The sequence below is a fragment of the Phalaenopsis equestris genome, unplaced genomic scaffold (assembly GCF_001263595.1).
Source record: "Phalaenopsis equestris unplaced genomic scaffold, ASM126359v1 Scaffold000272, whole genome shotgun sequence".
NCBI lineage: Eukaryota > Viridiplantae > Streptophyta > Magnoliopsida > Asparagales > Orchidaceae > Phalaenopsis > Phalaenopsis equestris.
The window spans coordinates 333,481-350,656 of NW_018164714.1; the positions used below are offsets into that span (position 1 = coordinate 333,481).

Below are 17,176 nucleotides of genomic sequence, written 5' to 3' on the forward strand. Positions count from 1 at the left end.
GCAAGCACCTATGCAAATAATATTTGATGATTGGAATTAATATTGATGCCTAAGAGTTTTTTTCGGGTTGGCTGCCTTGGCTTTCTTGATCCTTTTGGCTGGGTTTGCTTGGTTACCTTTGGTGATTCTGGTTGGTTGTTATTTGGATCATTGACTATTTTTTGTTCTCTAAGGCCTCTTGGATGGTTGGCTAATGATTGTTATTTTGTTCAATGAATGGTTGACTTTATTTGCCCTTCGTTATTTTTAGCTGTACTTAATCCTTGATTTTGTAAGAATAACTTGTTAAATCTTGGAGGTGCATAGGTTTTATTTGGTGAACATGAAATAAGGATTATATCTTCATATTCTGGAGTTCTTTGTTTATTTTTATATTTTCTTAAGGTTTTGCAAGAGGCAATGATGACATTTTATTCTAATTGTGCAAGTGCAAGTTCTGCACATAGATAGAAGATTAAAATTAGTAGTCATCTACTATGCTTGGAAGGCAAGCACCTATGCAAATAATATTTGATGATTGGAGTTAATATTGATGCCTAAGAGTTTTTTTTCTCTCTCCAAGTTTTCTATGAATGGAAAGCCTCATAGTATAAAATATGAAATGAGTAATAATTGTTAAATCTAAGCCACATTTTTAATTAAAATACATCAAAGTTTATCATCTGGCTTTTTTAACTTCATTATTGTTTTGACCTTTTTTTTTTTCATTTTATATAAAATGTGCAGATTGTACGAGTTTACAAACGTATTATGCAAAGTTCTTTGGCTTGTTAAATTGTAGATTTTACAAGAAGAAGATAATGATTTTCATAATTTTTGTCTTTTTTTTTTTAAGTTTGAAGATGTAGATTTGTAAAATGTAATGTAAGTGTAATAAATTAGTATGTTATCAATACTAGTTCTTCTACATTGTTTTCCTTAAAATTTTCTAAATTTTTTTCCCATTGGGAATTTGTTATTGTGATCAACTTAATAAGCCAAAACATTTTCTATGTAGTACATGTTCATTTATAATTGTAAATCTGTCATATTTTTCTCTGATTTCAAAAAATTAGCACACAATTAGTCCTTAAAAAAAGTAATACATACATGAAGATGTAAATGCATTATCTTAAATGTTTAAAAGAATAATAATTTTTTTCCTCTCTAAAGTTTTTTAAGCAATTATTTTTTCAACCAAAATTTTTTATTTTTAAATAAATTTAAATTAATTTTTTATAAACTTTTTTATTCTAAAGAGTTTAAAATGTGTAAAACACAAGTCGAACAAAAACACTAAAAAGTTAACAAGATGAACATGACAAAGTGTTCACAAGCTGACTCGAACACGAGTCAGACATGAACAATGCTATTTTTAAATGAACCGAACATGAGCCAAGCCCGACCTCGCTCAATTTTGACTCGTTTACACCCCTACAGACCCCTAACCATAATGAAGATGAATATAGATAATATTTCAGATCAAAATGAAATAACCGTTCCATAAAGTGTGTTTGAATAGTGCTCATGTCAGCCTCTTAGGCAAAATTTGTGCGAAGTTCTTCAATTATATATAAAAAAAAATTATATCACCTCTCTTCTTTCACTTTAAAAATTACTCTCATAAGGAGAAACAAAGAGGCTAAAAAATCTTTAGTCTACCTCAGCCGACCACTTAGCCGACTGAAGAAACTCTAGAAAATCCTTTCAAAGGAATGCAAGCAAGCTCTCGCTATCTTCTTCCAGTCTCACCTTCCCTCGTAGGAAGAATAAATGTACATTGTAGTTCAAGTCTAGGAACATAAATTTAACATTTTCAGTAAGATCTTTTAAAATTCCATTATTGCAACTTTGTAGGACCAATGACCATGATTTAATCTAGGTCTTATGCTTTATTTTCTTTATAAAACCCATAGTCATTTGCTCTTCAATGTCATTCATTGCTTTTATGATTACTTTTACATTAAGGTTGCATAACTCTTCATAAATCACTTTGCACTTCACTCCATATATTTTAAAAATAAAAATATATAGGAAGCAAATTTTGCCTTTATCATTTATATCTTGATTGAGGATTATGCTAGCAATATATTTTGATCCTTCGTGAGACACAATCTCTTGTTATTTTTTCTTTTATTTTTGTGGTATTATTGTGGTGTCGTTGTACTCGTCCCTTATTAGAGAGAACATGTTAGTTATTATACTTCTCTTTGGCTAAAGATGTTTGTCAATTTATGTAAGAATCATAAACAAAAGTACCTCAAAAATATTGTGATAAAAAACATATAGATGCATTCTATAAAATTATAATTGCACCAACAATATTTTATGAATCTAATATTTATATTAAATAAAAGGGAACAAAAATATTAATATAAATCAAAGACAATTAAAATTAAAAACATTTATTATTGCAAAGTGGTAATAAAAAAAATAAACATGATTGAAGGGGATGATCTACAATAGCAGCAATAAAAAGGCATTAATTAGATAAGTAATGCAGTTAATGTTAAGATGATTAAAAGAAACATAATATAATGATGTGAATTATATATATATATATATATATATATTATCTCATCTATATCTTTATCTTTCATATAACAAAATCAAGATATTAAACTTACATAATCTTCTATTTATATTTCATAATTAACAAAATCAAAACATATATCTTTTAAATATTTCCTTCGCATCCTTTACATTTATCTCAATATTGCCTCATCAATTAAAATTGTCATTTGAAAACTTAAGAAGAAGAAAAAGCATAAATCATCATAACACACTCTACAACATCTTCTATAAACCACTGCATAATCAACAAGTAAATTAACAAGTCATTTAGTCAATAACTATGCCTAGTTTAGTTCACTGATACAAAGTTCCCAAAGTCCAAGCAGAAGCTGCTGCAATGCAGCACAGAAAGCTGTTCACAAAATTAAAAACACATTTGGAAAAAGCACACAAACCTCAAAAGAACATTTTGCTGAAGCTTATAGAGCACAATTAGGAGGAAGGAGAGCAAGAGGCACTTTACTTCTTCTCTGAGTTGCTTCCCAATTCTTTTCTCAATTGGAGGGAGAAATCATCATTGACATCATCATCATCCCAATCATCTTCCCACTGCTGCAGGACTTCCTTTCCTTCTTCCTTATCATCCCACTCTGTAAATTAATAATGTTATATGCTGAACTCCAAAATGTGAAACAAATATAAAGCTCGGTGAGACATACAAGTAATCATTATTTTCCGAAGATGCGGAAAATGAGCAATCTTGATCCTAACAGCTGATCACAAGAAGAAAAATGAAGTTCGATACCGGGAGAAACCAAAACAAGGGTGGTGGAGCCAGCGAGAAAGGATGTGCGTGTGGGGCTGTGTGCATGTGTGAGTCTCAGAGAGAGAGAGAGAGAGAGAGAGAGAGAGAGAGAGAGAGAGAGAGAGAGAGAGAGAGAGAGAGAGAGAGAGAGAAATGCTGCCATTGTTTTTTAGGCAAAAACTAGCATTGGGGATATTTCATGAAGTTTTAAGCCAAAAAAAAATAAAGGCGGCAAAGTAAGGGTCCTCTTCTTCATACAAAGAACACCAATGAAATGTGCCAAATGCAGTGGGTCTACTGGATTATAAAAATTTACAATAAATTTTCTTAAAAGTCGCTTTTTGGTGCTAGCTAGAATAAGAGTGAAAGAATGATCGCAATGGATGAAGCAGAAGCTATTCAATATGCTAGTGTTTTCTAGGGGCTTTAGTTTTAACTATCAGAGGATATGTGTACGCTAACCTATATTTTCATAGGAGCACAAAGCCTTAAAGTACTTAGGTGAAGCCATCACCAATTAATAAGGGTCAATATTCAGTCGGTTTGGATGGATCGATTTTCAAATTACTCAAACCGATTGCAGCCAAAACCCAAAATTTGAAAATTAAAAAACCAAACCAATTAACATTTTGATAAACCAAACTGACTGAACAAAAATTTACTTTGATTTATGAAGAAAATTAAATTTAATTATTAGTTAGAGTTCGGTCATGAAAAATCATTACGAATTACATATCTATACACATATAATATTAATCTTCTATATATTTTATCAAATATTGCATATAATATAAACTTTATTTTTTTCAGTTAATTTCACATTAAATTAAAATAAAATAAAAAATTTTAATTAAAATTCAGTTTTCAGTTTGTTTGGTTAAACAAAAATTAAAACCGAACCAAATCAAACGAACTTGTTAGGTTTGGTTTTGTTTTTTTATATTTTTTTTGTTTATTTTGACCAAATAAATGACACCCATACCGATTATGATTGGCTAGATAATGTATGTGCTGAAGATCAAGTTATTGAAAAGTGTAGGCTAAAGATTCTCTACAAATCCACTTCAGAATGCGATTAGCTTGAAATAAAATAAGATGACACTCAAGCTGAGAAAAAAACACAATGATAGTGCACGTGTGAAGAGACAAGGAGCTGAACTTGCTGTTATACTAGGCGTCCCCTCTCAATCTCATAGAGTGGACTCAGTTTGACGAATATAGAGCAATGCTTGGATTGTATGACTTCTGTAGTAGATGGTAAGGATAGAATGCCATCAAATTTTGGGCGCGGCGCTTATGTTCAAGTGCCAAACATGACAAGCAATGCTAATTTATGAGCTGCAGCATCTGGATAGAATCAACAAGATGAAGTTGGGAGATGTTTACATTCTTGGTTGCATCTGAAGAAAATGGGCATGCCGTCATTTATGATCAGTTCACATGCTAATTTTAAAAGATGTAGATGAATGCTACAATCCCGAAGAATAAATGGTCGGAAGATGTGTGTTAAAGGTCATAATACTAGCCTAGATTTCTATTTTTTTTTTAAGACCAATGCTTTAAAATTTGTTTCAATGTAGCATGAAATACTTGTTTCCCTTAAAATCTTCATCAAAATGGAAAAGATAGTCAGCATGAAATACTTTTCTTTGGAAATTATGCGTTTATGAGACCTATACGTGGCAAAGGCTGATTTCATGTTTTATACTAATTTTTGAGATTTGACGCTCAAATATATCATAACAAAGAATGCAAAAAAATTATAGGTTGCCTGCTGCAGCGTAAGGATACTGTGCTCAAATCTGCAGCCAAAAGCTGTAAGGTAGCATTTATACATGCGTTGCAGAACTTTTACTTGTCTCAAGAAATTGGAGAGAGCAAGCAGCTTATTCTAGGGGAGTCTCTACGAGCTACAACCACTTTGACAAGGACCAACGTGCGGGACTCTGAAAAAGCTCAAATGCTTGAGTCAAGCCATCTCACTCTTTTGCAGTTAATGAAAGATAAAGTATAACATGAAGTTCTTGATGGAAAATTGGGATAGGATGTTAAAGATTTCTCCAAGATGGAATAGGAGCTGACTAAGGTTTATTTTAGATCTGGGAAATTGAGATTTTCTATGGATGCAAACTTCCATGATTGATTACATCTCAAACCTAACCTCAAAGAATACTCTCGATTAAGTATATCAATGTGCTTTGTAAGATAGCTATGAGTTCTAAATTATGAAAAGAATAGATGGGATGAATAGTCAACCCAATCAAGATTCTAAATCTATTATCTTTTGTCCATCTAATACCTGCTCGACCAATGAAGGAACGCCAAGGGGACACCAACATCTAGGTTGTATTATTAGCAGTTATGGATTGCCTTCTCAACAGGTCATAGAGTGAAACTATACCGAATGGTATCCATCCACTTGCAATGAGATCTAGAAATTCAAATTTGAATTGAGAAAGCATCAATGGATACCAATATACGGTAGTGGCCGAGAGGAGTTAGCGCAACGACTATTTGCTCTCATAACTAGGCTTGAATATTTAAATTGAATGGGATCAAGATCACAAAAACTATTGAGAGTAGGGTTATAAAAAAAGCTCATTGTTCGTGCCCAGCTTGGGTTCGTTAAATAGTTTGTGTTTGATTCGTTCGTTAAGCAAGTGAGCACAAACAAATTTGTTAAGCTCTATTTGTAAACAAGTCGAATACTAACAAAGATTTGTTTGTTCGTTTTCAGCTCATTTTGGCTCGAATAATTAAATAATAATATTTATTTATATAATTTTTATATTAATTTGTTATAAGTACTAAAAAGAGACTAAATTTTTTTATCTTTAAAACTTTGGGTGATATATTATTAAAAAAAAAAGTTTAAGGTGTTTGATATGTAAATAAATAAGATTTGAATGGTATGTATGTAAATGTTCTAAAATAGAGGAGCCACATTCTGTTACTCTAATTTAGGGTTAGATAAGTAAATGCATAAGAATTGGGTGGTATGTATGTAAATACTTCAAGCTTTATAACATTTTTACAAAAAAAAAAAAAAAAAAAAAAAAAAAAATCTTTGCTCCCGCATGTGTTCTAGTCCCACATCGGAAGTCTAGAAATATACTTTTCTCATTTCTGTTTAATATAGAAATGAAGCCCTCTTAGAGAGCTTAAGGCTGTGAAGGCAGATGGGCGGCGCGATTTTATCTTGAGTAGAAAAACGAGCTAGTTCAAATAAATTCAAGTTGAACATGAACATGCTATTCTCAAGTCATTTAGAACATGAGCCGAATACAAGGAAAACAAAAAAAAAAAAAGAGATCACACAAACAAGCCTTGAGCTTGCTTAAGCTCAACTCATTTATAAGCCTAATTGAGAGTAGAAATCGTAAATTTAAGTGGTCCATAGGTGAATTCTTAATCAACTTTGAGAGGAGAATACTCTATAAACATATGACTTGGTATAGCTCGAGTTTAAAAAAGTTACACTTTGAGTTCATGATTCATATTAGACATTTGACTTGAGGCAATTCTAGATCGCCCATCCCTTAGTATTTAGGTGTGATTAAATTACATGGAAAATTATCTTATCATATCATAGTGGTGGGCCTCAAGGAGCCTCAAGTTAACCTAATTTATAGGTTGGAGTTGGGCTAACTCAAATAAGTTACTCGAGCATGAGCAGAGTGGTTATTTAATCTAGTGAGAGCGATGATCAAACAAGCAAACATCTCAATGTTAAAAAGGCGAGGATATTAAACTTCATACAAGGAAAGCAAAAGTGTGGATCACAGTAGAATAGATATGTTGTTTTGATACTGGTAAGCTAGAGCAAGCCCAAGGCTTACAAGCTTGATCCTAGGAAAGATAGAGATAAAGACTACAGGATGTGAACTAGCTCTTAAATGTTTAATTTGACTTAAAAATGGTTTGACATGCATTTTATCGAGGTTTAGGGCTTAAAAATTTTTAAAGATGCTTGAGGCACAAGGCTTGTAACCTTGAGTGTTAAGGGAAGCACAAGTACAAATTTTACTAATTTGATGTTGAAGTAGCATATGAGGGGATCTACAAACTCTTTGTTGAAGCAAAAACCAAGGATGGGTCTAGCAACCTCGACTTATAGGCAATGCAACCTACAAATGAGACTTACAACCTCTCAATTAGAAGAAATTTCAACCATATGGTCTCTCCTTACAGGTAAAATGATGCACAAATAGGGCTCTAAATCTCTGATTTAGAGGAAAGCCCATCGATAGGCCATATGACCTCCCCTATAGGCAGTGCAAACTAAGTTCAATAAATTTTAATAAAGGAAATTGAAAGCCCTGTGCAAATGAATAGACAAGAATTTTTCAAACCCATGTCATTGGGTCTCAATACAATATGCAAGTTAGCATGCCACATTCGGTGTTTGTGAGCCCTTGTAATTAGGTGTCTCCTTTCATTGCTCTGTAAGGATATCTATCAGGCAACATGCAGCATATCATTTGAAAACCTTGCCAAATTTGTTGAGCTAATTTTAAAGTGTTCATTGTGTTATTCTGATTATTTGTTTGTGGCCTCTATGTATGTATAAAGAACCCAAGAGGCGTGTCACAAAACACTCATGTATTCACATAAGATTTTACATGTATTTTGAGTTGGCCTAACTGTGAGTTGGCCCACCTGAATAAAACAATGATTACATATCCTTTGTTAACCCGTACATAAGCCCTCCCTTAGATTCCAATAATTTCTTTGGAACTTATTGATTTTAAGTGAGTTTGTGGTGCCAAGGGCACCTTAGGGTAATCTAGTAATTTTATCATGCTATGGAATTGCCTTCTGTTAAACCACAAAAAGAGAGTATCTTTGATTAGACAAATATTATTATTTCAGAGTGAAAATATTATTATAATGTGAAATTAATGTCATGTGCATGTTGGCCCCAAACATGTGCAAAGCTAAGTCTTATAGACCTTGGACTGGCCTAAAGTTCCATGAGGTTGGACTTCAGCCAATGGACCCAATCTTACTTTTCAATCGATATTAGAAGGTTGAATAAATTTTAGATGATTTTGAAAATTATCAGAACATTTCGAGGTTTCTGGTTCTATGAGTGGGACATTGACATAAGACGTGAACAAAACAAAAGTAGAAAATGGAGGACGTGACATGTCTAGGAAACATATTTCCCTTTTATTAAGTAAGATATATAATGCACAATTAAAACAACTAATGCCAAAATATTTGATTAAAAACATCAAATAATGAAGTGTAACGTCATATGTCTTACACAAAAATTTAATGATAAACAAAAGAATGATAAACATTGCTGATTGTATTTAAATTTCATCAAATGCGCTACTTAACAACAACATACTAATAATAAATTCATTAATCATTAGAAAAATTTTGGCACTGTCAATATTACTTACAAAATGCTTAAAATCATAATAAAGGGTAGCACCATTATGCCAATGTCCTCTTCAAAATAACAAACAATGAGCGTAAAGATATGTATAATGTATCACTAATTAAACCTAGTACATTCACAACTATGATTATAATTGCCATATGCTCGAATGCTTCTTCAATAGCACCTTCACCATAATCGAGGAAAACATAGTTTCTAAAGCTGGTTCCTCATAAAAGAGATTTAAAAACTTGAGCAACCCAGTGTCATTTAATATAATTTATGTGTCCCTACTAAAGTGCCATAACTTGATCTCTACTTTAGTATATTTTAGGATCCTACATAAAAGGCAATGATTAGTGGGCATATGTACCACTACCACACCACAAAACAACCACAAAATCATCACTACTATCAACATATCACCACCATCACCACATTACCAACACCACCACTAACACCACTCCACACCAACACTACTAGCACCACTACCACACCACACAACCACCACACTATCACCACCATATTACCAACACCACCACCAAAAACCCTTTATCACCACATCATTACCTCTACACCACATTACCACCACCACCACCACCACCGTCGCCGCCACCACCACCACCCCTACCACATCAACACTACCACACCAAACAACCAACACAACATCAAAACCACCACCAACACCACAACATCAACACCACCACCACTTAAAAACCCAATAACACCACACCATCACCTCCACATAACACCATTACCACCACCTACACACCACACCAACACAACTACCACACCACACAACCACTATATCATCACCAACACCACAATATCATCACCTCCTCATTACACCAACAACACACCAACACCACCACCACCACCACCATCAACGCAACGCAACCACAACATCACCACCAGAACCAAATTGAGCATGACCGGGCAACCATAATTTCGGGCAACCACCAGAATTCACCACCACAAAATCACAACCAAAATTTTGGGCAAACACAATTTCAGGTAAATCCACAATACACATTGCAACATCACCATAACAAACTCACAAGCACTATTTCAAGCAACCACCATAAAATCAAAACCACCACCAACTAGATAGCATCACTAACCGAAGAGACAACAACAACAACAACACAAAGCCTTAATCTCGGCTACATGAATCCTTTTTCTCCATTGCGTCCTATTTAGTGTCAACATCACTAACTGAAAAGAGTACACAAAAAAAATTGCAAAATCCAATTTCCTAACCTCAGAGCGTCAAACCGCAAATGAGAAAGTCACAAATCACAAAGAGAAAGCCATAAATAAAAAATTAACTCCACGCCGCAAAGTTATATGGTAGATGATATTGTGGGAGAAAGAAGAGCACAATAAAAAAACAAATATGAAGATTGAAGGGAAGAGGGAGAGTAGAATAAAGGTAATTCCTTGCCACCAGAGAGAGGAGCAAGAGAGGTGTGAGAAAGGCGCGAGAGAGACATGAGAAAGGTGTTACCTTAGGGCAGAAGAAAAGCGAGAGAGGGGAGAGCAAGGTAGCGACGTAATAAAATCACGAAGAGACGCAGGCCGGGAGATCAAACCCATGGCCCGCATTTAACCTAGCTTATCTCAAAAAGCTAGCAGTTTCCAAACAGGTATTCTAGTGTTTTCAAAACGCACCGCGTCAAAAAAGCTGCCCCAAACGGGCCCATAATGACATAAAATGCAAAACATAACCAACATACCTTAAATAAATTTATAAAAAATCTTCATAACCAAGAACAAAATGAAGCTAATGTGACCATTGATATAACCTTAATTAATATCATCAAAGGTGAATGCAACGTCTGACAATGTGGCTAACAAATACATGAGACAATAAGCACCACTCTAGGCACTTGTCAAGTGAAAACAACACTAAAAAATACATGGCTATTTTTCTTTTAAAACACTTTCCATTTATAAGGAAGACTTTTGAAAGCAAGAAATAATAAACATCAAATTTAAGAGTACTAAGAAGAAAATATGAATTTTATGCTAAATTATTTTCCCATTTGAAAATCTTACAAAATTGATTATCTTAAACAAAAAAAAAACCTAAAAGACGAGTTTAGATAACCTAGAAATATAAGGGGTCGTTTGGGATCACTTTTTTTATTTTATATATTTTTTATTTTATTATGTTTATAGTTTGATATGAAACAAAACATGTTTCACATATTTACTTAAAATATGATTGATTTTGAAAACACTCAAAATATCTATAAGATGGTTGTTTTTAAAAACACTAAAAATACTTAAATATTGCTTTGAGTGTTTTCAAAAGCATGGTAATTTATTTTTAAAAATAAAAAATAAAAGGTAAATTTACATAAGTAGCACACAATTATTATGTACTGACATATCTCACAACTAAGGTTTCATATTTAGATAAAGAACAATTCGGTGCTTTAATCCTATGCATGAAAATGTATATTTCACTTCTAAAAAGTGTTAATACTAAAAATTTGAGTTTATGTGTGTAAATATAAAAGATTAGGTGTGAGATATTTATATACATAAGAATTGTGTGCTATATATTTTAACGCTCCTAAATGAAATTATGTAAAAAAAAAAACACTAAACAAACATATTTTTAAAGATAAAAGGAAAAAAAAAAACAAAATTGATTCCAAAACAAGCCCTAAGCTACTACAATTAATATCATACATAGCCTAGGAAAAGCCTAATTTTCTACTCTCTATTCAAGTTTTATTTCTATCACTGGATTTATATCCCTTTCTCCTTGTTTGCTTGTTTCTCAAGATTTACCACTCCATAATTTAAACTTCTTACACTGACATTTGATATTTGATTGTTTCTAAGTTTGTATACTTAGTACTTCAACTGTTGATGCTCTTCTAAATTACCATAAATTGAAATTTTATCATTAAAAGCATTGCATCTTTTCCATTTCTAGAATGAGCATTCTTTAATCAAGACAACGAGCTCATGCCAAATACTGACACCTTAAGGCAAGGTGATCACCTAAGTACTCTCTTAGTAACACCTACCCTGCTCGTGAGCTAAGGAAAGTGCTCGACTTATATTTAACATAGCACCTAATATGATTGAAAGCCATTTTAACACTTAACATATATGTAGCACACAATTTCTCCTTTAGACCCGCTAAATCAATTACTAACAATCACTCAAAAGTTTTTTCATTGCCCTCTACACTTATTAATTACTTCCTTAGCACCTAATTAACTTTTCAAATAGATTATAATCAATGCATCTTTACAAGTATTTATTCTATTAGCCTTGCTAATAACTTCATTACATGACTTATAAGTCTCATTCTCCTACTGTCACTACAATAATGAATATATCCTTTACTCCAAAATATTAGAATTTACTTCATCCACAATAACTTAACATATTCTTATTCTTTAATATTTCATTTTGAATTTATTAACAACACGATATAAACATCTACTCCATCCTCTAAATCTCAAAAGTCATTGTTTTGTAAAATTATAGTTTAATCTTAACACATCATCTTCAAAACTAATTTAACTTCCCTATGTTGGTAAATCAATGAAATACTAGATGATTGAGTTCACTTTGATCTTCTAAGAAAATGTCATTTTTCAACAACTCTTACTAATACTTCCTCGAAACAGTAATTTACATCTTTCTTTGATTCCTTCATTAAAAAATAACTCATTATCTTTACTCATGTTGTCCCTATCGATGGCGGTCCATAGATTTTCATTTGTGTGCGTTGTATTTTGCGTGTAGTAGATACCTCCAACCGGACGTTATATCCTTATTTTGGTATTAATAAAATTTCTTTTGGGTTTCCAAAATAGAACAAAAACATTATCTTTACTTTTAATGAACCTAACTTTATCAAAATCTTAGAACACCTCTCTCTTGACTTTGTTAGCACATATCATCATCTTATGAGTAGCTTGTTGGTAGCTAGCCTTTCTCATTATTAATGATCAAAAGCTACAATATGCTTCCAAACCCTCTATACAAATCTTTGAGCTTTCTAATGATTGACCAAAACCTTGAAAATATTTATCCAACTTTTCATTATTTAAAGTTAAATTATTTTATCTAATAAAATTCTGATATGGCATTCTTCTTAAAGAAAGTAGCCATTTGATCAAGCTTTTTAATAGCTTTAAGGTTTCAATTTGCCTCTTTAAAAAAATATTATTTTGAAATTAATAACTTCTCAAACTAGAAGTTCCACAATACCCATCGCAAACAATTTCTTTAACTTCTTTCACTAGTTTTAGGGCATATATCTATAATTACTATTTTAAGCTATGCCGTTAACATTCTCTAAAAATTACCTTACAATCTTTACAAAAAAAAAAAAAAACTTTCCTTCAAAGAGGTGAATGGTCGATTTATGATAGCTCCACTATCAAAAGTAAATGTTACTCATTACTTGATGTATGTGTCAGCTATTGTTAGATGAAATGTGACTGTAAAATTAAATATAGCTTCTCCAATCATATTTCTATGTTCTATTCTATATCCATCATAAATCCTCTTATGCTTAAGACACAAACATCCTTCTCTTCATGTAGCATATGTTGCAGTTGCCCATCCATCTTTTTTTTTTAATTTATTCTTTTTTAGCCAACCCCTACTAGCTTCTTACCCCAATACAGTTGTGGACCTGTGGTGCAGGGAACCATTTTGTGGGAATGCCTGGCACTAGTAAGTAGCAACCATCAACACAGATTCATTTAATTGATTTTGAAATAGAATCCAAAGTGGATGTAAAATTAACATCAACTTTCTACAATTCACATCCAGGCTTAGGATCAGCAATGTTGATTACCATATATTTGTATATGTAAGCGAATATAACCACTAAACTAACAAAATATTAAAATCATTAATTAACTAGTTGATAATACTGTCTTAACTCATCCAATCAAACTGCAAATAAACTTGGAGAATATATGAGCAAGGTAATGAGGAGGGAAGTTCCACCATCAATTCACATAATCATGCAAGCTTAACTTCAGCCCAACTCCAATATTTTCCACTTATTAGTTGGCAATAGCTTCAAAAGAGGTGCATTGCCTATAAGTACATTTGGGGGAGGGTGGTGTACTGTTGGATTGAAAGAAAACATATGATGCAGCCTTTAAGAAGATTGGCATATAATAAATAAAGAAGAAATAAGGTATTGGAATTTTAATAAACAAGCCAGTATATGGTCATTGCTTTTTTTTTACACTTGGATGAAATCAACAAGAGGATTAAAGACATTGACTAAACAATCTTCTCTTAGAAAAATTGGATCCAAAATATAAGTTTCCTTATAAAAATATATTTTTTACAACAAGGCTTTGAATTTGTTCACAAGTATAACATACATGAAATAATGCCGACTCTTAATTCATAGCATCATCTTTAGAATGAATATTAAACCACAAACGACCAACTTCAATATTCACTATTCATTCTCTTCCACTAAAACCCTACATGCTTTTAAAAAATAAACTGAATTTGCCCAAGACAGAAAAGTTGAAAAGCAGATGCCTCCCATTCCCAACAATTAGTCACAAATCAGTTCAGTATCATTTCTTCAAACTAATTAAAAGTTCATGCTTTAGATCCATCAGACAGAAACCACTACAATACACCATTTTATTCCATATGAACATTCTTGAACTCTCATAACAAAATATGCGAAGACTCAAGCCCTCCTAGTGCCAACTAGGCTAAGTTTTATAGATGCAGAACAGATTGCCAAAATCAGGAATATCTCCCGCATAATCCCACACTGTTCTTGTAACTTGGAAATTCCCAACTCTAGTCCAAAAGAACCTGTTCAACTCTAACGCAGCCTATTAGTTCGAGGGCCAAGAATGAAAAGAAAGAAGCAAATCAACCCACTACATCAGAAAAAATACGGTTGCAATTCAAGCATGCACATCAACGAAATAACTAACAAATATAATCCATTTAAAAAGACAAAGTACATCACACTGTATTAAAATCCGAATTGGGGGGTTACCTTCGCTGATTTCGAATTCCTCAAACTCGTCGTCGTCTTCGAAGAGGTCCATCTTGGCGTCCTCGCCCGCCGAAGGCTTCGTCTCTGTCGCCATTGATTTCAAAACAGGAGAAAATCAACCGAACACGGGATCACTAGACGCCAGACGAACTAGGTTTCCGGAGGGAGAGGTTATACTTGAAGAATCAAAAGGCCTTTTTTCTAAAGAGGTTTTGGATGCGTTTTTATCAAATCCAACGGCTGTAAATGGTTTTAATTATCAGTTTTAATAGCAATCATATTTTTCATCTTATTTAAGTTTTAATAGTTATTTGAATATAATTTAGATTTATGTTAAATAAGATTTAATCGATTCAATAAATCTGAATTTATCTACGTTAAAAAGTTCACGAGAAATGACAGAATAAATCCGCCTCATAAATAGATTTAGTAGATTCAGATTAACTCAAGAGACAGAAATGAGAAACGAGGGGACAAAAAGATGAAATACGAGAAAATTCGATTTAATAGAGTTGGATTTAATTTTCAAGTTTTCATATTAGACCGACGTTAAATTAAATTAATCGCTAAATCTAATTCATGTTATGCCATAAAATGTCGTCTTAGTGTTTAAGATATGTTAGCAATATTTTTTCATAATTATATGTTTAATGAAATTATATATCATTGTAGTTTTTGTTTTTTTTTTATTTTTTTTATGATGAGAAATTATTTTATATAAATAAATTTGTTAAAATGTGAGTATAAAAGAAGAAACCATAAATTGAGAGTGTTATATTTATTTATAAAAAAATCCATATTTATAAATATAGGTGGCTTGAGTATACAATGACAATATTACCCCCATTTATCTCATCGTTAATGGGTATTTCTTGTCAATTTTCTAACATTTGGTAGTTAGTTTTACTATCTCTTTATTCTTTAATTCCAATAGTTGAATAGGTGCCACTTTCATGAATGATCACGTCCATTGGGCATGGTATATGACTAAATTGATTTTACTTCTAACTGTCGGTTGTCTCGTTTCAGATCAATTTTGGCGATCATACGATTCAACCGATCGTCCAGGTCCGATGGGATTACTAGCTGCCTGGGTAAGCGGGCTAACTTGAACGGTTGTTTAATAATCTTTGACATGGTAATATGATCAGAAACAATACTCCTCGAACCAGTTGATATCTTTGGGATTCGTGCAAATATTTTTTTCTTGTATACATATTGGTTCCCCAATTTCTTGCTCCTTTCATGACTACAAAAGGACAATCAAATTTTTAATTAAACCTCATCAAAGCATAATCATTAATTTCTAGTTTTTCGTCCCCATATAATTCTTAAAAATAGGGTCAGTATTCTTCCCTTCTCGCCCTGATATCAGATTTCGAAATGTCTTCATGCATGCCGTGAGATCCCCAGATCATTTGGATGACAAGGCGCATTAGATTGCTCTAAATAAGCTTCAACTCCCTCTTCAACCTCCTCCTGCCCCTGTTAGCAAAAAGACAAAGAAAAATATGGTCATGGTAAAAAGAAGAAACACAAGGATCATATGATCGACTTAAATGATAACGTCACATTTTCTGCTACTCCCAATGTGAATCGACCAAAGAAGCAGCAAGAATGGAGAAAAATCAAGGGCTTTCGGTTCCTCCCATGGATTCAGTTATGATCATCTTGGAAGAGGCTCGTCACATAGATATGATTGTTCAAGAAGTTAGCTGGTGTCTTCGAACAACTTAGTAAAGCAGTGGCTTCTGATGCTCCTCCGCCCGAAGTGAAGAAAGTCAGCACTCTTGTGCCAGGGTTGGTCGATGTTATTACTGAACCTATAATAACAGTCGTGCTTCATCAAAAGACTGAAGAGAACCAACCGCCGACAAGCGACATAATCAATTAACTAGCCGAACTTTTCAATACTTCGCAAGGAATGCATGGTGTTAGCAATAGTCTTCTGGATCGTTGGAGCATAAAGTGAATGAGATAGTGGACTCTTTTGAATGCACCTCCAGAGGACTGAATAATGATGTGGAAGGAGAAACACAGATTCTTGAGGTGGTGGCTCTTTAGGTTGAGTTGTAGGTTGTTCGAACTCAATAGAAAATCGATCGGGGCAATTATCTCAGGTTTGGCGGTGGTCTTTTGTTCACATAGTTATTTAGCCGGGACATGTCTCCGCTCAAGTGGCTGAGGACTCCTTTGCTTTCCAAATAATTCATGTAACCTTTTCTTTCATTTTAAATGAACTGAATTTATAGTATATTTTATATTTATATTTATATTTGATTTTATGTGGCGTGACATCTTTTGAATATCGAGATATTTGGAATGATGGCATCCAGACCCTTCAACTCGAGCACTCCACCTTATAAATAGACAATGACGCATTAGGGTTGAAACTTTTTGCAAAACCTTTATGATTCTTTCCTTCTCTCCTTTTTTCCCTTAATGGCTTGTAAGTATTCTCTTA

General features: G+C 32.9%; 1 protein-coding gene across 1 annotated transcript; it reads right to left on the bottom strand.

Moving 5' to 3' along the window:
- Positions 1 to 2,796: 2,796 nt before the first annotated feature.
- Positions 2,797 to 14,910, bottom strand: LOC110024746 (protein DELETION OF SUV3 SUPPRESSOR 1(I)-like). The gene is made up of 2 exons (XM_020724884.1): positions 14,713 to 14,910; positions 2,797 to 3,143 (listed from the first exon to the last, which is right to left on the bottom strand). Exons 1-2 carry the CDS (start codon positions 14,804 to 14,806, stop codon positions 3,013 to 3,015), a joined length of 225 nt encoding a protein of 74 aa, XP_020580543.1. The 5' UTR covers positions 14,807 to 14,910; the 3' UTR covers positions 2,797 to 3,012.
- Between the last annotated feature and the right edge of the window lie 2,266 nt (positions 14,911 to 17,176).